Below are 25,101 nucleotides of genomic sequence, written 5' to 3'. Positions count from 1 at the left end.
GCCCTGTCTGCTGTCTGCTCCCCCGTGCCGCACCCACGCGCGGGGCGCAGCCCGGGCGGTGACCTCACGCACTCGCGCCGCGTCCCCCAGAGGAAGTCGCTGCCACTTCTGCTTGGCGTGATTGGGAGTAAATCCGGCTGAACTCGGAGGCTGTAACCCACTCAGTGTGCATGCACCCTAATACCCCCCCTCCCCCCCATCTACAGAGCAGCCCCTCTGCATGCAATCTCCTCGTGGCCACCTGGCGCATTGTGCTGGAGCGGCCGCGGTAATTTGCCTCCGTGCCGCTCGCCGGTCATGTTTTTGCGTGGTGATGCGGTGCAGGCGTTCCTAAAATGTTGTGTAACAAAACAGTATGGGGCACACCTGAAGACCGTTCCAGCTGGCATTTCCAGTTCCACTCGAGTGTGTAACAGACTCTTAATCAACGGTTGACTTACCAGCACGGTTAAGCTGAAGTGCACCCAGGTTGCAACATTTTAACCCGTTTACATTCCAGTGGTTTGTTGCTTTCTATAGATGCTACACCTGAGGCCTGGGGGCATTTGGCATGTTTTACCCTGTAAATGAGGGCAGTGAAGGTAAATGACTGCAGAGTAGGGAGCGCATTATCTGGGCACTGTGTGGGGTGGGGGGTGAGGGGAGGTGTGGGGCAGGTGACTACAGGTGACTACCACAGGGTGATGGGATATTCTCTTTTTATCTGAGGGAGGGGAGTAGTGTTCCTTATCTTCTGGAGGAGAAGGCCGGGGGGGTACCAGCTGCGGTCCAGTGAGTACGGTACTGGTTCAGACTGGCTTTGTATTGGCCGGCAGAGGCTATTTATTAAATGTAATGAAATGGATAGTAATGGATGGTGATAATAGGTATGATATTCAGTAATCATACAGTGGTATAAATTAGGAATAATGGTGATGCCGTGCTTTCTGATTTTCTGTTTTTGGACTTTTCTGCCTTTAATTTAGCCCAGCATCTTTCTGCCTCTCTTGCTCTCCCTCTCTCTCTTCCTGTGTCGGTCTCTCCTCTGTCACTCTCTTCCTCTCCCTCTCTCTGTCTGTCTGAATGAGACGGTACCCAGGTGCTCTCTCTGTGTGCTTCTGTGTGCCCGCTGTGTTTTTAGGTGAAGTATGACCCCTTGTGATGTCATTAGGTCCAGGTGAGTGGACTGGCGTCATCTCTCTGGGAGAGTGCTTCATTTGTTGTTTGTCACGGACGGCGGGGGGGGGGGGGGGGGCTCTCACCTCTGTGTGTCAGTTTGCTGGCAGTTTCCCTCCCCCCTTTTTAGAACTGACCCGAACAAATAGGTTTTTAATACTCCAGACGTCTCCTCAGAGCGGAGCGCGCAGAGCGGAGACTCAGCCTCATCAGTGGAAGGTTTATAGTCGTGTCGTCTGTCTGGTTTCCAGCCATCAAAGATTCTAATAGCTGATGTGTCTTACAAGCTGAGCTGATTTTCCTAAATATAACCCATTTACCTCTCTCTGCATGTGCTGGGAGTTGTATTTGTCCTCAGCTCTCCCCTTAAAGCTGCATCACTGAGGCAGATGATGACTGAATTTTAAACTTTTATGAGTTTAAGTTTGAGGCCGTGTCACTGCAGCAGCCGGGCTCTCGTGTGTTTCTCTGCATAAACAATGTGAGGGTAATTGTATGCAGTGCACGTGGTAACAATATGCAAATGCACAAAGGGATAAACGAATCGTGACTCTGTCCTGCAGTTTGTATTTTAATAGCTTTGTTTCGGAGGTGTTCTTCAGGTTTTTCATCTTTTTCTCTGTGTAGGGCTATTCTGAAGAGGGTGATGACGATGACGATGATGATGATGATGTCATTCCCTCTGTGTCCCAGACTTCTGCCAGGTGGAGCTGCGACTCCTGGCTCACCTGACTTCTGACCCCGAGCTGCTGCGCCTTTTCCAGGACCCCACCGCTGATGTGTTCACCATGCTGGCCTCACAGTGGTGAGAGCTGCTGAGGATACTTCCTGTATCTCTCTCATTTACTGACCTTTATTTCCTGTATCTCTCATTATCTGCTCTCACGTTCCTGTATCACTCTCATTAATGGCTCTCAGCTTCCGGGATCTCTCTCATTTACTGATCTTTATTTCCTGTATCTCTCATTATCTGCTCTCACGTTCCTGTATCACTCTCATTAATGGCTCTCAGCTTCCTGTATCTCTCTCATTTACTGACCTTTATTTCCTGTATCTCTCATTATCTGCTCTCACATTCCTGTATCACTCTCATTAATGGCTCTCAGCTTCCTGTATCTCTCTCATTTACTGACCTTTATTTCCTGTATCTCTCATTATCTGCTCTCACGTTCCTGTATCACTCTCATTAATGGCTCTCAGCTTCCTGTATCTCTCTCATTTACTGACCTTTATTTCCTGTATCTCTCATTATCTGCTCTCACGTTCCTGTATCACTCTCATTAATGGCTCTCAGCTTCCTGTATCACTCTCATTTACTATCCTTGACTCCCTGTATCTCTCTCATTATCTGATTTCAAATTCCTGCATCACTCGTGTGCCTCTCCCAGTTCCCTCAGCCTCCTCTCATTTACTGTGCATTAATTATCCATGTCTTACTGTGTAAAGTGATCTAGAACTAACACAACACTGATGAAATTCCACGAACAGTGCATTATCAGTATCTTTTCATAGTTATTTCATGTCTATTGCATATAATCTTTCCCAGCTGTTTGCTGGAACCTGCCTGACGCCGTTTTTATGTTAGGAAATGTTGTAGAACAGCAGTGTTGGAGTTGAATGATTTCCTGTGTCACTCAAGCTCTTATTTCCATGCAGTCATGCCTTTTTCTTTCTTTTGTGTCCAGAGATGGGCTTGCTTGTGCCCCTTTGCCCACAGCCCTATCCCTCTCTCTCTCTCATCCTCTGTATCCCACCCCCGGGCTGTGTCAATCACAAGAGAATTTCTTTCTTTTTGTCTCATACTGGGAGCCACAGGCATACTAGACATCCACCCACTCGCCTCTTCCTGCCTTCCTCCCTGGGGGGGTTCTGACAGGTGTCTCCTTCTTCTTTTCGTACCTTTGGCTCCTCCCATCAAACTGGCGGCACAGTGACACAGCCTTCTCTCTGTGCTGTCTTCCTCAGTTCCCGTGCGGCATCTGCCTCTGTCGTGGCGCTCTCCGTCGGGCGGGAATAAGCGTGCCCTCTTCCCGTTCCTGCAGTGATGCCGGGTGCGCGGATGCGTGGGCGTGGCCGCTGTGTGCGCTTGCAGGCGGCTTCAGGGAGCCAGCAGGCTGCCACGCCCCCGGCGCCGGAGCCGAGCTCGGCTGACAGCCTCCAACTCAGTCACCGCCGTAGCTGTGAGAAACCCGCGCTCCTGTTTTCCTCTGAAGGATAGTGTTTGCTTCAGCCGCTCCCTGTTAATTCAGTCGCATATCTACAATGGGTTTACCGTTTTCATGTCTGTTTTCTCAGAGGTCTCTGGTGCAAGTAAGGAAGTGATTGATGCCGGTCGTTTCTGAAGCCTCTCTGGCCCTGAAGAGGTAAAAGAATGCAAACGCATTGCATTTCGTGGTCCACCAGCGGGGATGGGTGTAATTTGCTTCGGTGTCAGTGGAGAATGCATTATATTTTAAATGCCGCATGCTCGCGGTTGCGTTGTCATGGCTACCACCGCCGCAACTGACAGAGCGGAGTGTGTCCGTTCCCAGCCGTTTCTCTATTGTCTCCGTTATTATACCCCGCGGCCAGCCTCCTCTGTGGTAATTACATGCGAGATTTGTGTGGGGAGCGTTCAGCCCTTCTGCTGTGGGCGGCAGAAGGCAAGCGATCCGGCCAGCCCTTCATATCTCTAAACCCTGTAACCGCAGCCTCTGCCCAGCTCCCTTCGAACCGGTAACACCGCTGGGGTAGATTCAGGGGAGATGTCTGCTGGCAGCGGAAAGGAGAGCAGGCATCACAGCGCCTCGTGTCTCTCCTCGGGAAGCAGAGCCGCAGCTAAAGGAGACAGCAGGGGGAGCTGAGGGAGCCCTGCTCTTGCAGACCCTTCTTTCTCTGGCCCTCCTCCTTTTACTGGTGTTCCATTTTTGGCACCATATTGATGAAAATGAGTAATAAGTCCTAAATATTCAGCTTCCCGGGGCCACGGTCCTGCAGTGTCTGGGTGCGGAGTGCCAGTCCAGCAGGGGGTGCTGATTGCATCGCTGCTAATCTCTAACGCCTTCTCACCCTTTGTGACTTCTGCTACCTCTGCCCTGAGCATCACCTCTCTGCCCCCTTTGTGGGCATTTGCCAGGCTAAGCCCATGTCAGCCCGGCCATCATGGTGTGTCTTTTCACAACAGTTACGATAATTCTGCATAGTGATAATATTGCTAGAATATAATGCATGGGGGGATTTCCTGTTGCCAGCTCTGTGCGGAGGATCACATCCATGCAGCCAGGCTCTTGGCAGGGGGAGATGAGAGTCCTGTGGCCTAAAGGGAAAGTGAAGTGATGTGATGTGCAGCAGGGCTAATATTCCTGTAGCCCAGCTCTGTGTGGAAGAGCCAATGTTCCTGTAGCCAGGCTGTATTCAGGGATAAGAGGAAGCCAGGTTCTGAACAAGGGGATTTGGAATTCCCGTAGCTTGGCTCGGTAAAGTCGGTGTCAGGCTCTGGTCATGTCTTGTTAAGGAGTGTGAGGCTCCTGTAGCTTGGCTCTGTGCGGGAGGATCAGGTTCCAGTAGCTAGACTTTGTGCGGCGGGACAACAGCGTGACTGAGATGCAGAAGAGAGGTGGCGGTGTTTGATGTACCCATCTGTCTGCCTCACCCCAGGGACAGAGGCACCTGAGACAGAGGGGGGGAAGAGGGAGAGGGAGAGGGAGAGAGAGAGAGACAGAGAGAGAGAGAGAGAGAGAGAGGGGGAGAGAGAGAGAGACAGAGAGAGGGGGAGAAGAGAGGGAGAGCGAGAGAGAGAGGGAGACAGTGTCATGTTATCATCATCAGGACAGTGACTGTGGGGGAGAGATAATTAGCCTCTCCGTGTGGGAGACAGACATGCGGGCTGGTGAGTGAGCTCTCTGTGTGCCAGCCAGTGAAGGAGACCGCAGTGCCCGATCCCACTAATCCTGGGCACGTTTCAGAGCAGCTCCCTGACACTGCCTAATAAGGCCTCCGCAACCTCCGTGTCAGGTTAATGTGGCGGGAATCCTGGCACCATCTACACTGCAGCATTTTAAGTGTGTGGAAAGCAGGGCGGTTTACCAGGAGTCCGAGCAGAAGCGCTGAGGAGACAGGCTTCCACAAAGTGAGAGTGCTCTGTGTGTCTCCCTACAGTTCCTGCTGTCCTCCTTATGGCTTTTTTTTTTTCGCTTGTGTCATACTCTGCCTCACTTGTAAGTTGCTTTGGATAAAAGCGTCTGCCAAATGAATAAGCGTAAATGTGATGTAAATGCTTTGAACCAGGGAGGGTTAGCATTCCATGGGAGCCACCGATAAGTCTTCAAAATTCTCTCAATATGAAGAGAATTTGATGGGATTTTTTAATGAGATTTAATGATAATTTAATGTTTTTAGTCAATACCTGATAGAAAGCCGTTGCTGGCTAGTCACTGCTGTTGTTTTTTCTGCTCTAGCTGTTATACATATGGAACATGTAGACACACATGCATGCGCGTTCTCATTGGTCAATATTCCCTGCAGAATGTCACACAGTTGCTAGCTCAACACTTTTGTAATCATCCTGTCAGTTCAATCTTTATTGGGACGTGCTGAATACAGGAGCTGAATCTTCCGTCAGAGTAAGTAAGAGAGAGAGAGAGAGGGAGAGACTGAAGAACTGGCTGTTAAACGCCTTAGCAAGCGCTGAGCAAAAAGTCTAAACCCTGCAATGGCAAAATCCCAACAGTGCAAAGTGATACAAGACTTGGAAAATAATCTGTTGGGAGCTCCAGGAGAGAGTGAGAGAGAACCTTCAGGGGAGAGTAATTGCACCCAGCAGGTGCGGTGAAGTTCGGAAAGGGCGAATGAGTGCTCTCAGGTAGGGTGGAGGTGAGGGCTCTGATAGACCAGCATGCTACCCTTTCTTAAATGGGTGGCTTTCCGAGCACCTCGTGTGCACACAAAAAAAGAAGTGGGGGGGGGGGGGGGGTACATTGAGTTGATTGCACTTGATAGAGTTTTTCGGTTTCATGAGCAGAACTCTTATAGGGCAGGTGGTGGGGGATCTGTGGGATGACCAGTCCCCAAAGGACAAAGAATGACAGCCAGCAATTCTGCTGTACTGAGGGGTGTGTCTGGTGGCTGTTTTGTTCTGCGGGAGCGAGAGGTTCGGCAGGAGGGGCACAGAGGAGGCCAGGACAGCAGGCCCGGCAGCCCCTGTCACCCAATGCCCCCATCAGTCCCCCACGCAGGGTCGTGCCAGGCCTCCGACAAAATATTCAGGCACTGGCCATTCTGACGCGCAGCTTAGTTTCATGGGTCAGGCAGTTGCGTTTCTTCGCTTTGGGTCCACCATGACAGCGTGCTTTTGAAATCATCACAGCCCGTCTGTGCATTGTGACCGCTGTATTAAAGAGTATTAAAGCGCAGTACTCCAAAGCGTAATGTGTGGCAGCAAGTCTTTCACCTTTGCCCGGTCCATCCTTTTGTTTTACTTTCAGCCTCGGTCTTCCCTGCAGCGCTGAGTGACAGCGGAGTCTCTGTACATCGCCGCAGTGCTCGGCCGCTTTATTACCATGGGCAACCCCAAATCTCCTCACATGTCCTCAGCAGGCCCCGCGGGGCTCCCGGCTGCCGCTGTCCCTGACGTGAGGGTTGACATTGCTTCTGGGGTGCTGTCACAGGGATGTGCACCCGGACTCCTCCGTGGTTACCCGCCGTGCCCCCTCCCACCCCGTCCGTCCTTCCCCGACCCCCCTGTCCCCTATTCCGATGGCCCCTCCTGGCACCCGCCGCCGTCTCCGACTCCAAGCTAACGCTGAACTAACACTAATGCGATGCTACAGCTCCCGGTCGGAGCCCGGCCGCAGCTCTGTCTGCATGTCATCTCAAACCGCCATCGCATCTTTGGCTGCTGTCTAGGGCCGGGACTGCGTGACGCCGTCACCGCCAGCCACGCTTCCTGCTCCGTCACCCCCCCATCCCCCCCCTCCTCTTTGCCCTCCTCTTCGCCTGGCGGGGCGGGAGCGTCTCACGGGTCAGCGCTCCGTGGCGCGGCCGCAGCCACCAGCCGGCCGCACAGAGCTGCCCGGGCCGTCGAGACACAGCGCCTCTGATGAGGGCGGACATGGCCCTGTGTGGCCGTGTGGCTCACAGCCCCAGAGCCCATGTGACAGGGCGCGAGGGACACAAGCGCTGGGCCATCACAGGCCGGCAGCGTGGAGCGGAAGCATCAACGCACCTCACGGCGTCTCCTGGGAGGGAGCGCACAGCACGCTACTGCCCGATCGACGCACCCAGCGATCAGTGTGTGCCTCATAGAAACGAGATTGGCAGCGGTCTTGAAGGTTGAGCGAAGTCTGAATTAAGGTGTAGCCTTTTGAGCGGCTCTCACTCCGCTGCTATGGTGTTCCCACACTGCAGCTGGAGCCCTGAGGAAGGCAATCAGCTTTCCTTTCCTCTCTGAGTAACAGAGGAATAAAGGCCTGGGAAGTCCGTCTGGATGAGGGGCATTGGGGAATATGAGGGGTACCGGTGGGGCTATGAGGTCATTGCTGAATCCTGGAGGAGACGATATGAGGCCACTTGGGAAAGAGGAGGTGGAGGCTGTTTTCTGTATTCCTTGTGCTCACGGTGAAACAGCAGGCAGGTTCCCCATCATTTAGACAGGGCCTTCCTCGGGCATTGTCCCTCTGTTTGATTTCAACGTTAAAGTCGTCTCCCAGAGAGTGACAGAGAGCTGATGAGCATATTTCAAAGAGCTCCACCCAGAGGGGGGGCGGGGGGCATGGGGGTGGGGCTGTTTGAAGCAGTTTGTCCTTGAATCCAGAAGACCTTCCCTGACAAGTGTGAAGCACTCCCACTCCAGGACCCGATGGAGGAGTTCAAAAGGAATCTGTCTGCAGCAGCTTAATCACAGCCTTCAGTGCCCCACGCCCCTGCTGAGGCTTTCTGCATGCGCGAGCGTGTGTGTGTGTGTGCGTGTGTCTGTGAGTGTGTCTCAGAGAGAGAGAGATGAAGAAAGTGTGTGTATGTGCATATGAGAGAAAGAGCGTGTACATTATGTGGGTGGGAGAGTGTGTTTGTGTGTTTATGAGAGGGTGTGTATGTATATGTGTTTGACGTTGAGTCTGTGTATGGGAGAAATAGTGTGTATCAGTCAATCAGCTTTAATTTGGTGTAGCACCCTTTGCAATCAAAGTGTCACAAAACACTTTACAGTGCCCTGTTTCCAGGGAATATAAAAGAAAAAACACCAAAGTGAGACAAAATGGGAAACACTGAAGAATGACTCCCTGAAAAGGCAACTGTGTGTGTGTGTATGTGAGAGAGAGAGTGTGTGTGTGTGTGTATGTGAGAGAGAGAGTGAGTGCGTCTGTGTGTGTGTGTGTGTGTGTGTGTGTGTGTGTGTGTGTGTGTGTGTGAGAGAGAGAGTGAGTGCGTCTGTGTGTGTGTGTGTGTGTGTGTGTGAGAGAGAGTGTGTGAGTGTGTATGTGTGTGTGTGTGTGTGTGTGAGAGAGAGAGTGAGTGCGTGTGTGTGTGAGAGAGAGTGTGTGAGTGTGTATGTGTGTGTGTGTGTGTGTGTGTGTGTGTGTGAGAGAGAGAGTGAGTGCGTCTGTGTGTGTGTGTGTGAGAGAGAGTGTGAGTGCGTATGTGTGTGTGTGTGTGTGTGTGTGCGTGCGTTTGTGCGTGTGTGCGTGTGTGAGTGTGTGTGTGTGTGTGGTAGGGAGGGAGGGAGGCAAACTGAGAGCATATTTTGCTAATCTGCTCTCAGTGCACCCCTGTGAAACACCTCTCCCACTCTACACTCACACCTTGAAAGCTGACCTGGGTGATCACATTGTCACCATGCAGAAATGCACACAAACAATCACAACAATAGGGCCCGATTCAGCCGAAGTCAGCTTTTGCTTCTAGAACAGACCCCCCCCCACCACCACCACCACCCCACCCCACACTGCCCCCGGCCCCCGCATTTGACATAAATAGCCAACCTGCGGGGCATGCGGATACATCTGTCATGGCCTCACTAAACTGAAATCCCAGATTGTTCTGTTGAGGCCGGGGTGGGCGGCGTGGGGGTGGGGGGAGGGGAGTTTTGGGGGTGGCTGTAGAAGGCTGAATGACCTCTTTTCAGTCCATCTCTTGGGGTCAGTCAACTCAAGCCACCGTGCCCAACTGTTCCTCTGTCCAGGGAATAGCAGTGACACCCAGGACTGTGCTCCACATGCTGGTGTTGATACACATGCGGCGCGTCATCTCTGGACTCCTGGTTGTTTACTCGGACAGGTGCATGAGTTTAGGTGCACCAATGATGAGCCTCAGGCTGATGGCCACACAAATACAGAATCAATGGATTTTTTTTTAAGATTCTGATTGATTAAGAATCAATTAATCAATCAATTAATCAATCTGGCCTAGGTGACCGAGGCTGACTGACACTCTAGTATTACTCCTGACTCATATCAGAGAAAGTGCCGTTAGAGAGGAAGCTGATCCGCCTCTTCTCTCCCCCCATTGCAGGAAGGGGGTTCCTGAGGAGGCGCTCAGCCCAGAGGACAGAGAACACGCCAAGCGCATCGTCTACTCCGTGGTGTACGGAGCAGGTCAGATCACTCTCGGCGTTACCCACGATGCATCTCACACAACCACGTGACATCACGCCCATGGCTCGGGGTCCCTTTACCTTTCACAACCCGACCCATGCATAATAGTCCCCTTGCATTGACCAAACGGGGTATAAGCAACAAATTCGGACCGTTGGACAGACCACTGAGCTCATTAACGTTGGAATGACTCTTCCTGATCCCTTCCTTGTAAATCATGAAGTGACATCAGAGGGAAATGGAAATGCCATCCCATCCAATATCATACATCCATTCCCTAAGTATTTTTCTTTATTAGATGCGCTTTGCAGTGGTTATTCATATGTCGGTCTGGATGAGAGCATCTGCTAAATGACAAAGTGTAAAATGTAATGTAAACGTCAGCTGGACCAGAGCCCATCGGGACCGCTGTCAATTTACCCTCGCCTCTTGTCCCGTTATGCCCCAGAGAGCACACATACAAGCCCACTACACTACCCACAATTCTCCTGGACTTCATACTCATAATATTAATTCATATTTCCTGGGCTCTCCTCAAAGGGCCTTTCACCAGGCAGGATTTCAAAGACTGTCAAAAGCCTTTGAAGGTGAAATCCCTCCTGCTGTTTAGCTCCTATGGAAAAAAAACTACAGGCTATTTCCAGTGATAGCTTATATACTAACAGTGAGCAGGCCCACGTTATTACGCTCAAACAAATAGATAGACAGATCGATGAATAGAAAGACTGTGGAACGCTTGCGCAGTATGGCCCTCGGTACAGAAAGGAGAAACATATCTGCTGTGACCTATTTAACTTGAAGAGGCAGAGAGCCTGTAGAGAGGAGAGCCATTCATTGGTGTTGCTAATGGAGACCATCTGAAAACCCAGGCTCCCATGACCACGGACTGCGAGGCAGATGGAATACGGCGTGTATTATAACCAACGCCGCCGCTCGCCTCTCCTCAGGGAGCCTCGCTGGTCTCACCCCCCCGACCCCCCCGACCCATGGATCGGGCATCCTGCGCTGAACGCCGCCCGGTTCCCTCTGCTTGTCCTCCTCGCCGCGTGCGCGCGGGGGGGGGGGGGTCACACCTCCAGCACGGAGCTGCGATTACGGTTTATCTGAATAAGCAGGCTGCCCAAGAACGGCCCACTCAGCTCCTCTGGGACGTTTCCGAGGGGGAGACAGGAGTGAAGTATGACGTTAGGCTGTGATCGCAGTGCTAAGCCAACAAAATTGGTGTCCACTCTGTGGGTGACACCCCCCCCCCCCCCCCCACACCATCCCCGGCAGTCTTCAGCTGAATACTGATTGAGCTGAAATCGATTGAGAAAGCTGTGAGGAGGTGCGTGTTTGGTGCCAAAGCCCTTTGGCATCAGGAAAGAGCAAAGGAGAGCAAAATCCCTCTCAGACCGTCAGTCAGATCTGACTCCTACTTCCTGCATTGCATATCTTAACTGGTGCTGAAGCCCCCTATTGGTAATACGTGTGCATTTTTGAAAATTTACAAGTAATGTACTTGTACTTGTACTAACCTGTACCAATCTTAGTACCATTGCACAGGAACATGCTACTCACAGATAATGGATTTTATTTGCAGAAAACGTGATGTTCACCAAGGCTTCCCCCTGGCACAGCTGCTCTGGGTCCCTCAGATTGTTTGGCTTGGTGAACTGATGATGATCAGTTGAGGACATTTAACGTTTACTTTGTAGATGTGAATGAAAACCTGGGATCATTGTCATGCTGGAATGTCCACTTCCAGCCAATGTCCACTTTCAGCCCAGGTTGAGCAGAGAGAATAGAGGTTTTGGCCAAAATGTCGTGGTATGTTTCCCACCACCATATTTCACGGTGGGTATGGGTTCATTGTAAACACAAGATTCACTTTTTATACCAAACATAATGCTGATGAGCATGGCCAGTAAGCCCAGCTTTCATTTCATCTGACCAGGAGACATGCTTTCGGGTGTCAGATATACCTAAGCAAATGCAACTTATCTCTTTTGTGGCTGGTGAGCTGGTGTTCAAAGGAGGCTCCTTTGTCGCAACTGGTCATGAATGCGACATTCATACATGCAACTTGCAACATTCAAACATGCAACTAAATGGTTCAGTTTAATACTTTGCAACCTAAACATGCCAGTTTGTTTGAGAGATCTCAGACTTTTGCATTTGGATTTTCAGTTGCCTCCTGGACCACTTGTTTCACGGCCCATGGTAGCAAGGCATACAACCTCTTCCCAGCAGGGTAGTGGTTCTACCTTAAAGTTCTTAATAACAGACTCTAACAGTGTTGGATTTAGTTTTGTTGTGAATTCCTTTGTAGGCGTCTCACAGTGGCAGTTTACCTGAAGCGTTGAGATAGCTCTCTGACCTTAACCATAGTAATGCATGCTACTGATTAGTTTCCCCTGTACATTACCTCCTTTTATATTACAGGGAAACAAGAAGCCTTTGGGTGTCTCTGTAGTTCCAGAAGCTTCTGTCGACTGTCTAATATGCAGAACATTGGTGTTGATTTTTTTTGCTGGATGTTGTTTTTAAAGATTACTTTAAGGCGTAAATAAATATGACCCTTATATTCGGATTATATTTGGATTATAGTGCAGTATTTGTGAATAGCCTGAAATTGTTCTTATGGTTGGATAAAGTGTTTAATTTCAAACATTTCAAAAAGATATGGGAATTTTGTCTGCTTAAATTAAAACTGAAGTCCAAAGTGCTTTACAGCACAAGACAGGCAAGCTTAACATTTAAGAATAAAGGTGTCAGACAGAAAAATATAACATCTAATTATGATAACATCTGATTATGATGATATGAGTGTAGAGCAAATAAAATAAATGAGTACATTAATAATTTAGGATCCCCCATGTTTAAGGTTAACCTCACAGACAGATCAGAGGCTGACTGCAAAACAGAATGAGCAGGCTTGTAAAAGCCATTCTGCAAACGAGCATGAGGATGGCTTGTGATGAACTGCTCGTCTCATTGCCTCTAACTCCTATAACTTGCTGGAGATTCTCCGCAGGAGGTTTTTTTTCCTTGCTGGTGCCTGCGCAGACATTCCTGTAGGATATCAGGGGAATCGAATTACGTCTGACTGATGTAATGTAAAAAAAAAAAAAAAAAAAGCGGAGCCAAATGATGCGCAATCTTATTTGAACAGATTACAGGCAGATCAATGCCGTGGTATTAGAGCAACCTTTGGCATGCTGCCCACTGCCAAGACGCTTGGGTGCAGAACTCATAAATCAAAGTTGGGGCTTTGTTTAATGCAAGGAGGTTCAGCGTACGCTTCTGGGTGATGGTGCTTGTGATACTGCAGTCACAGCTCCTAATGATAAAACCAAATCTGGAGTAAAAAGCTACACTTACAAATGCTTTTAAGATCTCTACACCTGTTCTTATAATTACTTATAATTACTCTTATAATTACTGTCCAACTTTTTATCAGATAATTATCAACCGCATTTTCTGTAAATCCGTCACTTCTTTTAATGCCTGGTGTCACCCTGACAGTGTGTGATGCATGGTGTGATGCATGGTGACTAGAGCGATCTTCAGAAACTCAGTAACTCGTGTTAATGCATCCCCCTCAGTTTCAAAATACCACTCAGGTGGTGTGTGGTGCATTGTGGGAAGGGCTACGTGCGGGAAACTGATTTTTTTTTCGATGCTGTGAGGAGAAGACAGGGAGCAAGAGTGTGAGAGAAGGAAAAAGGCAAGAGAGGGTCCTTGATCAAGCAGGCAAATCACCCTGCTGGCTGAGGAGCCCATCACCATGGTTACAGAATACTCAATGGAAGCCAGTTTGGGAAGACAATCTACTCTGGGGACTGAGGGCAAGTTCTAGGGTTGGGGGGGAATTTGCCATGGACACAGACACAAGTGGGTCAGGAGATAAAGAGGAAATTCTTGGGGTGGGGGGGTGGGGGGGGAGAGATAAAAGAGACGTTATGAGGCTGCACAATAACGAGAGGCACGCTGGTCTGAGAGGGGGGCCTTTGAGTGTGCTGTGACTTCATCTAGCAGGAATGTAGAGAGACACACACATGCACATTCCCAGAAGGTTTATTCAGGAGAATCGGAACGAGGGCTGTGGGGCTCAGTTACAGCACCCCGCCAGACCCCTGCCAGGGTAGGGACCGGCCAGCTAATGTAGAGAAATGGCCAGGAAAAGAGCAGGCTGGAAACACTGGCCGCCCCTGCGTGCTCTGACCTGACCGCTGCTGGCACCGCACACAGACTGCTGCCCTTCACTCTCCTCTGGGAAGCTCAGCACAGGCTCTCGTTATCTGCCCGCTGAAGGCACGTCTGTATCTCAGGCTAACCCCATGCTCTAACTGCGCTGAAGAGAGGGGTGTCTCTCACATGAGCGTATGCTTGGGCCCTCTGTGACACCCACTTCAGCAGTCCTCCTGCTGCCCAACCCCCCCCGGTGCTCCCTCACAAACCAGCCGGCCGGCCACGCTCAGCTCCCTGCTTCCCTCATCGCATGGCATCAGAAGAACACACACACACACACACACACACACACAGACACACGCACACCCATGCACACACGCATGTACACAGGACATTTATACACACTCTCATACTCATATATACACACACAGACCCACACAGACGCACATGCTTCACAGAACATTGTGTCTGTCGGGTCATAGCCCCTCTAACAAAAAGAGAGAGCACAGGGAGCAGCTCCGGCCTGTTGTGTGTGTGTGTGTGCGTGTGTGTGTGTGTGCGTGCGTGCGTGCGTGCGTGCGTGCGTGCGTGCGTGCGTGCGTGCGTGCGTGCGTGCGCGCGCGCGCGCGTGTGTGTGTGTGTGTATAGATAGATTGATCGATAGATCGATAGATAGATAGATAGATAGATAGACATACCCACGGACATACCCACATAGACACACATGCATACAGACTGACTGTCACTGAGTGACACCGCACAGACAGACACACAGGTATGCACACACAGGCAGGCAGGGCAGAGCAGCAGCGTAGGCATGTTGAGCTCGAGGCTACCGCCGCATGTAGAGGTCAGCCGGGGCAGGGGCACAGGGGACCGCCGCAGGCTTAGACCTGGCTCCGCCGGGCCCGCGAACGGGGAGAAGGGTGTTAGGGAATTAGCGCCATTGTCGCCAGCGAACGGCACGCCGTTCTGGGGGCCCTTTGTGTTCCCTCCCTGGCGCTGGGGCGGTCTGGCAGGACATCACACGCTACGCGATGACCGTAAACCCTCCGAAAACATTTCCACAATCCTTTCCACCACTTTACCCCGGAGGAAACGTTTGGGCTTTGTTTTGGCCTACGCGGAGTTCGCAACGCTGTATGTGTCACCGAGGTTTATTTGCGCAGAGACAATCGTTGACAAAGACTACAATGACAAAGAGGACGTGATTAACACTCCTGTCACCGGACACTGGCTCTGAGCCTCTGTGTGTGAAATTGGTGAGAGTGAGGCCCCCTGCATTAGGCCATTGAATTTACCCCCATAATGGACCCTGTGTCCCCAGGCCGGGAGCGTCTCTCTGGCATCCTGGGGGTCAGCGCCGAGCAGGCCAGCCGGTTTGTGGAGAGCTTCCTTCAGAGGTACAGAGAGGTGCAGAGCTTCGTCCAGAGGACCGTGCAGCAGTGCCGGACGCAAGGTGTGGCCTCTCTCACATGCCAGTCAAAGTCTGTGTCAGCACTGTCTCCTTGTTTCACTCCTAGCATCATTCCTTTGGCCTCTGAAGCAGACAGAAAAATACACCTGCCCAAAGTACACTATATGGACAAAAGTATGTGGCCACACCTGTTTTTCAGGGTTTGGGCTAGGCCCCTTATCTCCAGTGAAGGGCAATCTTAATGCTTCAGCATGCCAAGACATTTTGGACAATGCTATGCTTCTAACTTTGTGACAACAGTTTGGGGAAGGCCCTTCTCTATTCCAACATGACCGTGCCCCAGTACACAAAGCAAGGACTAAAAAGATATGGTTTGATGAGTTCAGTGTGGAAGAACTTGACTGGCCCGCACAGAGCCCTGACCTCAACCCCATCGAGCACCTTTGGGATGAACTGGAACGGAGATTGCGAGCCAGGCCTTCTCGTCCAACATCAGTGCCTGACCTCAAAAATGCTCTACAGAATGAATTTCCCACAGAAAGCTGTTATAGCTGCAAAAGGGGGACCAACTCCATATTAAAGTATATGTATTTGAATACTATGTCATTACAGTCCCTGTTGGTGTAATGGTCAGGCGTCCGAATACTTTTGTCCATGTAGTGTATAATAGTTTAACACTGACATTTTATTATTTTTGATTTTTTGATTATTTTGACTTATTTAATGTATGCATATTTTGTAGTATATTTTATGTTATAATGTTGTGTTAATGTATTATGAAAAATTACTTGCTTGCATTACTTGCAAATCATAATTCATACATTTCTAATATATGAAGATTTTAGCATGTATTAGAAATTGTTCTTCCCAGCCCGGTGTTCATATTTTGGCAGATATTGACATACGTGGACTTCATAGGGATGCTGGACATTTTTATTGTGATGAATCCAGTGGCAAACAGAAGCTCGATGAAGAGTCTGGTTGTTACCGCTGCCAGCTCTCAGGAGTGTTTCCCACACGATCCGCGTGGCAGCAGGAGTGCCAGTATGGGCCGGTACCGGTGGGTCCGGAGCGGGAGCGGCCCAGGGCCCGGTCTCAAGAGTTAGAGCGGTAATGCTAGCACATCAGAGCACTGTGTCTGCGGAGTCAGAACCCCCCTAAAGCAAGGCGATGTTTCTCCCCTGGAGAGCGCGCGGGGAGCAGGGCTCGAAGGCCATCGATCCATTGCGGACCGACAGACCGCTTTAATGCTGCAGGCTGCAGATTGGTCACAGCTCGGGCCGGTATTTATGATCCCCCTCGCAGGCCGGTTTTCAGATGAGGCGAGAAAGGCAATAAAACTCGGTCCCTGAGGGTGCTCACCGCTGACTGGAGACATGAGAGTAATGGGTCAGAAATCAGATGGCGAACCTGCTTTAATCTCACTCATCGATGAGCCAATCAAGGCCACAGGATTTATCAGGCTCCCCTGTCAGAGTGGTTTCATCTCCGAGTATGTGTGACCGCCTATGATCCTCTTTACTGGAGGAAATCATGTATATATATGTATACATATATATACACACACATGCACATATACATATTTATATACACACACATACACACACATAAATATGAATATATAACACCCCAGCGCCTTGAAACAACATACAGTAGTGTTTTGGACAGGAGCATCTGTTTTCTGGAACAACAGGGAAAGTGTGCTGGGAAGCCCTCACATGCACTCACAAACTGCCATAACCACGCACACACGCACATGCACATGTCTGCTAAGTGGGGCGTGACACAGTGACATGTTTCAGCGTTTCGCTGCCTCGCTCCCGCGCAGCTCCCAGGTGTGTCCTTGTGACCGTGGAAGCCCGAGTCGTGTCACATGTGTGTTTGCGGGGGGGTGGGGTGGTACCAGCATGCTTGCAGCATGTTCGTACGGTGGCTGACCTCTGCTTTTCCAGGGGGATTTACCCACAAAGCCTCTGCCCATTGTCCAGGCCCTGGAATGCACTGGCCTGGGAGATTCCTACTGTAGATTTTTTTTTTTTTTCTTTCTCCAGAAGTGCAGCACAGCGACATTGGCGGGATCTTTGGCTTTGCCGCGCATCAGTGCGGCAGCGGAAAGCCCCCGGCCGTGGGATGCCGCCGCATTCTTGCACTCGTCACCGTTCGACCCGGCTGACAGCTCCCCCCCCCCCCCCCCCGTTCACCCCCTCATTCAGTCCTTCTGGGCCTGCTCCAGCAGAAGGTTCTGGGAGCGGAGCGGGGTTAAAAACGGCATGCACAGCGGACTGTTTGTTTCGCAACGCGCCCCTCGCCCCGTCACCTGACCCGACATGCGCTCACCCCTCTTGTCATTGCTGTGGCATCTGATTTTCTGTGCCAGCATGTTACAGTCAGTAACTAACGCAGCTGATCCTCCTCGCAGCATGACAGATAAGCTCTGAAGTGTCTTACTGGGCATGTAACAAGGGAATACACGGCCGCAATGTGACTGTTGTATGAAGCATCAGTGAAGTACAGCGCCCCATCGGCTGAGGTCTGTTCTGTTTCGGTATCAGAAAAAACAGGGGGACTGGGCCTATATGCACTGTCCTGTCTTCCCTTTTTAATGGCACCAGGAGTGAGGGTCTACCCTAACCTGACCGCATCCTGATGAGGACAGATCTTCAACCGTTGTTGTGCTTAGCAGAAAAGCGCTCTCTTCTTTTCCAAACCTCCATGTCCAGAGCTCTGTGGCAGTAGTGAAGGGGTCCTCTCCTGAGTCGTTACCTCAGATGGCCCCTGTTCTGGGCAGAGTGTGGGCTCCGCTCTCTGTTGGTCGGCTCACTCAGACTCTCATCTTCGCCGTGTGCACACGCACTCTCTGCCTCTCCCCACCCCCCTGCCATTCTCCCTCTGTTTCTGCTCTTTCCTTACCCCCACCCCCCCTCCTGCTCTTCCTCCTCGTCTTCCTCTGCTCACTGGCTCAGTGGCTGAAATCCAGTGCTGATGTCTGAGGCAGACGTGGAGAAGGGGAGCTGTGGCCGGGTGCAGCTACAGCCAGTGTTGTCCACTGGTGCCACGTTACGCATGCCTCTCTCTGGAGCCTCCAACTCCAGAGAGAGGCAGAGCTACAACTGCGTCTGGCCTGAAGCGGCATGGAAGCAACATGTCTGAAGACAGACATCTTGTGCTCTGCAGAGAAGAGTCCTCTATGAAGGCGGGGCGCGTGTCTTTTGCCAGTTCGGTGCAAACCTTTTATTTTAGTGTGGATACTGTAGGGATGTTCTTGTTGGAATGTCTTGCTGTTTTTTTTTTTTTTTTTTAAGTTGTCATACATAATTGACAGGTTTTAAAAATGCTATGATGATGATTACACAGTGTAATAACTTTTTCATTCCACAACAAACCTGTATAATCTCGGTCGATTACAGAAGTGTTATTTGAATGTGCAAAATTGAGCAATCAGAAATAAATAAGTCAGTATCTAAATTCATAGCCTGTCACCTTGAAATATTTTTTTTATTATTGCTTATGATTGTTGCTATGAATCTTTGTTTTTCTTGGCTGTGTTTCCAAGGATACGTGGTGTCAGTAATGGGCCGGCGACGGTCTCTGCCTCACATCCACTCTCCTGATTGGGGCGTCCGCAACCAAGCGGAAAGGCAGGCCGTCAATTTCGTGGTCCAAGGTAGGCAAGGGACAGCTGAGCCATCCTAACGCCCCAGCAGATCTCACCCCCCTGGTCTTTTCACTTTACATGACATTATTGTTATTTAGCAGGCGCTCTTATCCGGAGCGACGTACATTAGTTACAGTTTTTATCCATTATCATACAGCGGAATTATACTGAAGCCGTGGGTCCCAAGGGTACAAAGGCAGTGCCCCAGCAGGGAGTCAAACCAGCAGCTTTTTGGTTACAAGGTCTGCTCCTTACCGCTACAACATAGCACTGCTCCTCACCCTGCTTCCTGCCCTTCTCCGTCAGGTCCTAACCCCCTGGTCTCCTCACCCTGCTTCCTGCCCTTCTCCGTCAGGTCCTAACCCCCTGGTCTCCTCACCCTGCTCCCTGCCCCTCTCCGTCAGGTCCTAACCCCCTGGTCTCCTCACCCTGCTTCCTGCCCTTCTCCGTCAGGTCCTAACCCCCTGGTCTCCTCACCCTGCTCCCTGCCCCTCTCCGTCAGGTCCTAACCCCCTGGTCTCCTCACCCTGCTTCCTGCCCTTCTCCGTCAGGTCCTAACCCCCTGGTCTCCTCACCCTGCTCCCTGCCCCTCTCCGTCAGGTCCTAACCCCCTGGTCTCCTCACCCTGCTCCCTGCCCCTCTCCGTCAGGTCCTAACCCCCTGGTCTCTCTCCCCAGCCTCCGCAGCTGACCTCTGTAAGATGGCCATGATCCGTATTTTCTCCCTGGTGTCTTCATCCCCTTCCCTCACAGCCAGGTAGGATCAACTCCCTCCTCTTCCTCCTCTCTGTCATTCTTCTCCTCCTGTTCCTCGCGCTCCTCCGTTCTCGAGAGGATCATATAAAATCTGAAAAAAAAACACATATCCATATCTCTGGTCTGCGGAGAAGGAGGGTTCTCCTGCGTGTGTATCTGGCATAGCAGCCCCCTTTCTCCCTCTCTCTCTCTCTCTCTCTCTGTCTCTCTGTCTCTGTCTCTCTCACTCTCCCTCTGTCTTTCTCTGTCTCTCTCTCTCTCTGTCTTTCTCTGTCTCTCTCTCTCTCTGTCTTTCTCTGTCCCCCCCCCCCCCCCCCCTCTCTCTCTCTCATCTCCTGGAGGATGATGACTCATATCTCCGGGAGATGAAAGGGAAAGGTTAGCACTCCGGGCAGTGTGGGATTGATCTGCGGAGTGACGACCGCTCCGTTCTGAGCGCCACTTCAGGTTCTGTAAATGATAGCATCTACGTTTTCCCGCCCGGCGTTTTGGCCTGAAGACCTAAAATAATGGGAAACTGTTTCAAATAAGTGCAGAGACCTTGAGGCCGCCATTCTAATGAGGCGACACAACCTCGGTAATGAGAGCGGAGGCGACCATCCTCTGTAATGACACTGTAATTGATGCTATTATTCATACATGTCGCAAAAACCCTCATCTAGGAAGAGTTATGTTCTTTTTTTTTCATTTTCAGTCTTTCATATGGTCAGAAACCCCATATTCTCAGCTGGGTGCATACTGAACCTGTCCAAGAAGAGTACCGTCCCCAGTACTTACATCCTGCCCCAACAGTCCACAAGTCTAGAACCATAACCATCTCTGCCCATTAATAATACCGTAGGTCCTCCAATAACGTATAAATAAAGTATAATAAATCATGTGAATGTTAGTTAGAAAGTCATGCACTGAATGAATGCTCTCTCTTCACCTCTTTCCACCCCTGTCTTCCCCACTCTTCTTCTCCATTTCCCTCTTTCCTCTTCCCTGTGACCCCTCCACCAAGATGCCACAAGTTGGGGTGCCCCTCCTCCCTCTCTCCTCTTTCCCCTTCCTTCTCCCTCTTTAGCACATCTCCATGCACTCCGCCACTTCCCTTATGTGGAATTGTACAACAGACTCCCTGGGTGCCTTCAAGAGAAATCTGAAAACTCATCTCTTCAAGCTGTATCTCTAGCCTGCCTTCCTGTGTATCTATCCTATCTATCTCTATTCTCTATTAGAAAAAAAGCACTCTACTCTAGTTTAGCACTTAACTCAGTATCTTACTGACCTCTTGTAATTCTTCACAATAACTACTCTTAGCATAGTGATGTACTTATGTGGGTAAGAGCGTCTGCTAAATGACGTAACGTAGTGTAATGTAATGAGAGGGGCTCGTTTCTCAGGAAGTGAACAGCTTTGTGTAGTTTCTCCCGTCCTCGTTCCTCGTTCCTCTCCCCCGTCCCTCTGCACCGGGGCCCCGGGGCTGCCGTACAGGCTCGGCGGATCTCTCACCGTCACACCGCGGAGGATGAAAGGCTATGTGTCGATCTCCTGACAGAGACGTCACAGTGACGTCCAGCCCGAGTGGGTGGGCGGGGCTCTCTGGCCCACCGCTGTCCCCAGACCCTCTCAGCTCCTCTTCCGTTCCTCTCTGCTTCGTGATCCATCTCTCTCTCTCTTTCTCTCACCCTCTCTGTCCCTCTGTCTCTCTCTTTCTCTCTGTCTGCAGTTAAACAGCTTCTCAACTCCGTACAGTGAAAATCTGGCTCCACCTTCAGTAACACAGTATTGCATTCCGAAATGCAGTAACACAGCATCTCAGCATTTCAGTAACACAATATTTCACTCAACAATTCAGTAACACTACACTTCATTCAGCATCTCAGTAACATAATATTTCACTCAACACCTCGGTAACACAACATTTCACTCAGCAATTCAGTAACACTACACTTCATTCAGCGTCTCAGTACCATAACATTTCAGTCAACATTGCCAAGCACAAAATGTCACTCAGCACTGCAGTAACTCAACTGTGCATTGTATGAAAATAAAACTTGAATGTATTGAAGTGCATCATAGATTACTCAGGACACCTTCAGGCGTGAGAGAAGGGAGTTTCCCAACCCCATGCTGCCATTAAGCAGCAGATCCCTGGTGGTGTCCTCTGGTGAACAACAGTGTTCTCCTCATTGGGCCAAGAGCCACGAGTAGCCAGTGCTACAGTGACCATGGAAACCAGGGGTTCAGCAACAGGGGGGTGCACTGAGGAGCTAATGACCTACCAGCACATGTGTATACACATACATACACACACTCACACACACACACACATTCATGCACTAATGCGTCTCACACACCCAAATCTCAGCTATGTGCTGTTTGTTGCTCGCCTCAGTGCGATCAGGGCATACACTTGGCAGCCCTTTATCAGCCTGTTTCCACACCTCCCCCATGCTCCCTCACACACACACAGCACAGAGCCCTGCACAAGTGCAGTCAGCCGCATCTTACTGGAAGAGCACTCCGGGCTGGAGTTGACTGTAATTGACTTACGGCGCCCAAAGCTTTGATATCAGCGCGGGTGTCAGATTGCACCTTTAACATAACCGGATTTTGCAGGGATGCATTGCCCACTAGGTGCTCAGTAAGAAATGCCAGGCAGTTCGCTGCCTGCAACATTGCAGATGTGTTGTAAAAAAGTTGTGCGTCACCAGCCAGACACCTTTCCCAATCTTCTCTGAGGCTGACTCACGCCATATGCTGTCTACCTGCTCGACTCACTGGAATATTTATCTGCGGACAGAGAAAGAGAGATAGAGAGAGAGAGAAAGAGAGGGAGAGAGAGAGAATCAAGAAGATGAAAGGCTGAAGGGTTAGGTTTTTCCATGTCCAGTCTCCCCACCTGCCCCTATTCATTACAGCCAGCCTGACAACACTAACAAAGCCGTCACAGCATCGGCGATGGATGGCCGAAGTGTTGTGTGATTGGTTCTGTTGGCGTGGTGATAAGCAAGGTCACGTGACTGGGTGGGAATGGGGGGGGGCGGTGCTTAAAGCTCGTCTAATCAACTTTGATGTTGCCCTGTGATGCTTGTGTGTTGAGTTTGGACTGTGCTACACTAGCTCTGTATTGTACTCACCCTAAAGTACTCTTACCCTATACTACACTCGCTCTATACTGTACTTACCTTTACCAATACGCAGTCTTTACTACAGTCACCCTATACTACACTGCACCCTTTACTAAACAGACTTTCCACTGCATGCACCCTGTACACCACTCAGCCTATAATGTTTCACCCTGTGCTACACTCAACCGATTTTACACTCATCCTAGACCACTCTCATCCTATGCTTTAGTCACTCTGTATGTCACTCACCCTGCGCTGCTCTCACCCTATGCTATTGAACCCTGAGCTCAACAGATGTCCACTAGTTTGCTTTTTGTCAGTGAACATGGCTTATTGGTTTGAAAATCCAAAGTATGTTCAGTGGCACAGCAGTGTCTCATCACAGATTGTTTTCAGGACTCCCATTTATGTTCTCTCAGTCAGAGTTGGCCAAGGCCAGTACTGTAATGCAGCCAATGTCTCAGCTTCATATCAATTTACCCATTAGGATGAGGGCCTACCTTAAGAGGTACTCAGATCTGACTTCCATTCCCATCAATCAGTGAATCAAACTATGCTTCCTCAAGGACCATTTGCAATAAGCAATGAATTGACACATTTAGTGATTCAAAAAGAATTGACAACCTGTCAAAAAAGTTAGTGTTCTGATTATATTAAATCATTCATGTAGAGATTACAGGTCATATTGTCTTAAAGTATCCTTAAAGGAGGCCTAGGTGGGCATGCGCAGAAATACAAATACAGGCTTCAGTTTACCATACCATCATGAGGCTCCCTATTGATAATATAATAAGTTATAATGTTTGTGTCCATAATTAGCTGCATGTGGTAGAGGTGTTCTGTGGGATATGTAGTCATTTTAATGCTGTATAATGGAGAAATGACCCTTTCACTATCCCTCTGAATATCCAGGTTGGTTGCCCAGATACACGATGAGCTGCTGTTCGAAGTGGAGGACTCCCAAGTGGAGGACTTTGCAGGTGAGCCGGCCCACAATCCTCTGCTCCAGACAAAGATGAACAGAATCTCAGTAGCAGTAATTTTATAGCCTTATCTCTAATGGTTTTTTTTTTTTATTGTTTTTTTTTTTTTTCCCAGATACATTTTGACTAATAGTGTATGCGTAGATACCTGTCATTAACTCAGAGAAAAACAAATAGGATGAAGAAGAGATTTTTCTTGCCAGTTAATGGTTAATGGTTCTGGTTATATTTGACAGCACTGGTCAAGACCTCCATGGAATCTCTACAGCACATTGACTCTCTTGGCGTTCATCTCAAGGTTTGCATTGGGGTTGGTTGATTGGGTTTGTCAGTGATTTCTTAATTCTTCACCTGTACAGCAAACATACTTTGTTCAGCAGTGCCAGCAGCCTCTTACATGAGGGCTACCATTTGTCAGATGGCCCTCTTCTACAGATTTAACACTGAGACAGGTGAAGCCTCACTCTCAGAGGTACAAAAGCAGGACCCTGACAGAGGTTTGAAACCATAACCCTCTGTGCACAACTGACCACGAATGCACTCCACTGAGTCCTGAAGTCGATTGGTCAGTTTAACTTGGCTCCACTTACCTGATTGTAATCAAAACTATGGGAGATTGCACAGTACATTGTTTTTCAATTGTAATCTATGGTACAAAAGGGGGCTTCACCTGAGCCACTACAGTGAGAACGCAGCTGTGTGAGAAAGGTGAGAATGTAGCGAGGTAAACTAGGTCACCCTGAACAGCAGCCTCTGCCAGGTGACTCTAGGAGGTCAGAAAACCCCCTGCCATGTCCCGACACAGGTCTCCCACTGTCCCGACACAGGTCCCCCTGAAGGTGGTGGTGTCGAGCGGGAGGTCGTGGGGCTCCATGTCGGAGCTGCGCCTCCCCCCTGCGCCTCCACCCCCGTCTCTCTGAGCCTCTGTCTGGATCCTCATTGCTAGGCAACCGGGCAGCTGCAGCTCCTGCTGCACCTCGCTCTGCAGAATTCTCCCTCTCTCGCTGTCTGTATCCGGGGGCAACGGGACTGGATTGCACCAGTTCCTCTTTTTTTTTTTTTTTTTTTTTTTCCCATTTTCTATTTATTTCCCTCTGTTCTTCCCTCGCTCCCATCGCTCTTGCTTTCTGTGCGCTCCGCGGTGGTCAAGGCCAGCCTGGCCCACTCAGGCTTCCTCTGCCTCACTCTGAGACAGGATTCCCTTCCTAAGGATGGTAAAGCTGCTGCCAGTTCAGGTTTTGTATCCGTTGGAATGCAGGGTGTCAGTACCTACCAGTATT

General features: G+C 50.1%; 1 protein-coding gene across 1 annotated transcript in view; it reads left to right on the top strand.

The window, feature by feature from the left end:
• The window catches only part of poln (polymerase (DNA directed) nu), a 75,777-nt gene extending 51,036 nt beyond the window's left edge, over positions 1 to 24,741 (top strand). Inside the window, exons 19-26 of the mRNA XM_036551802.1 lie at positions 1,849 to 1,960; positions 9,640 to 9,722; positions 15,223 to 15,354; positions 18,866 to 18,976; positions 19,645 to 19,723; positions 23,751 to 23,818; positions 24,058 to 24,119; positions 24,649 to 24,741. Of these exons, the coding sequence (XP_036407695.1) occupies positions 1,849 to 1,960; positions 9,640 to 9,722; positions 15,223 to 15,354; positions 18,866 to 18,976; positions 19,645 to 19,723; positions 23,751 to 23,818; positions 24,058 to 24,119; positions 24,649 to 24,741 (740 nt within the window). The remainder of the gene's footprint in view (positions 1 to 1,848; positions 1,961 to 9,639; positions 9,723 to 15,222; positions 15,355 to 18,865; positions 18,977 to 19,644; positions 19,724 to 23,750; positions 23,819 to 24,057; positions 24,120 to 24,648) is intronic.
• Positions 24,742 to 25,101: the final 360 nt, after the last annotated feature.

Source organism: Megalops cyprinoides, chromosome 18 (genome assembly GCF_013368585.1).
Source record: "Megalops cyprinoides isolate fMegCyp1 chromosome 18, fMegCyp1.pri, whole genome shotgun sequence".
Taxonomy (NCBI): domain Eukaryota; kingdom Metazoa; phylum Chordata; class Actinopteri; order Elopiformes; family Megalopidae; genus Megalops; species Megalops cyprinoides.
This window is presented reverse-complemented; position numbering and strand designations above follow the sequence as displayed.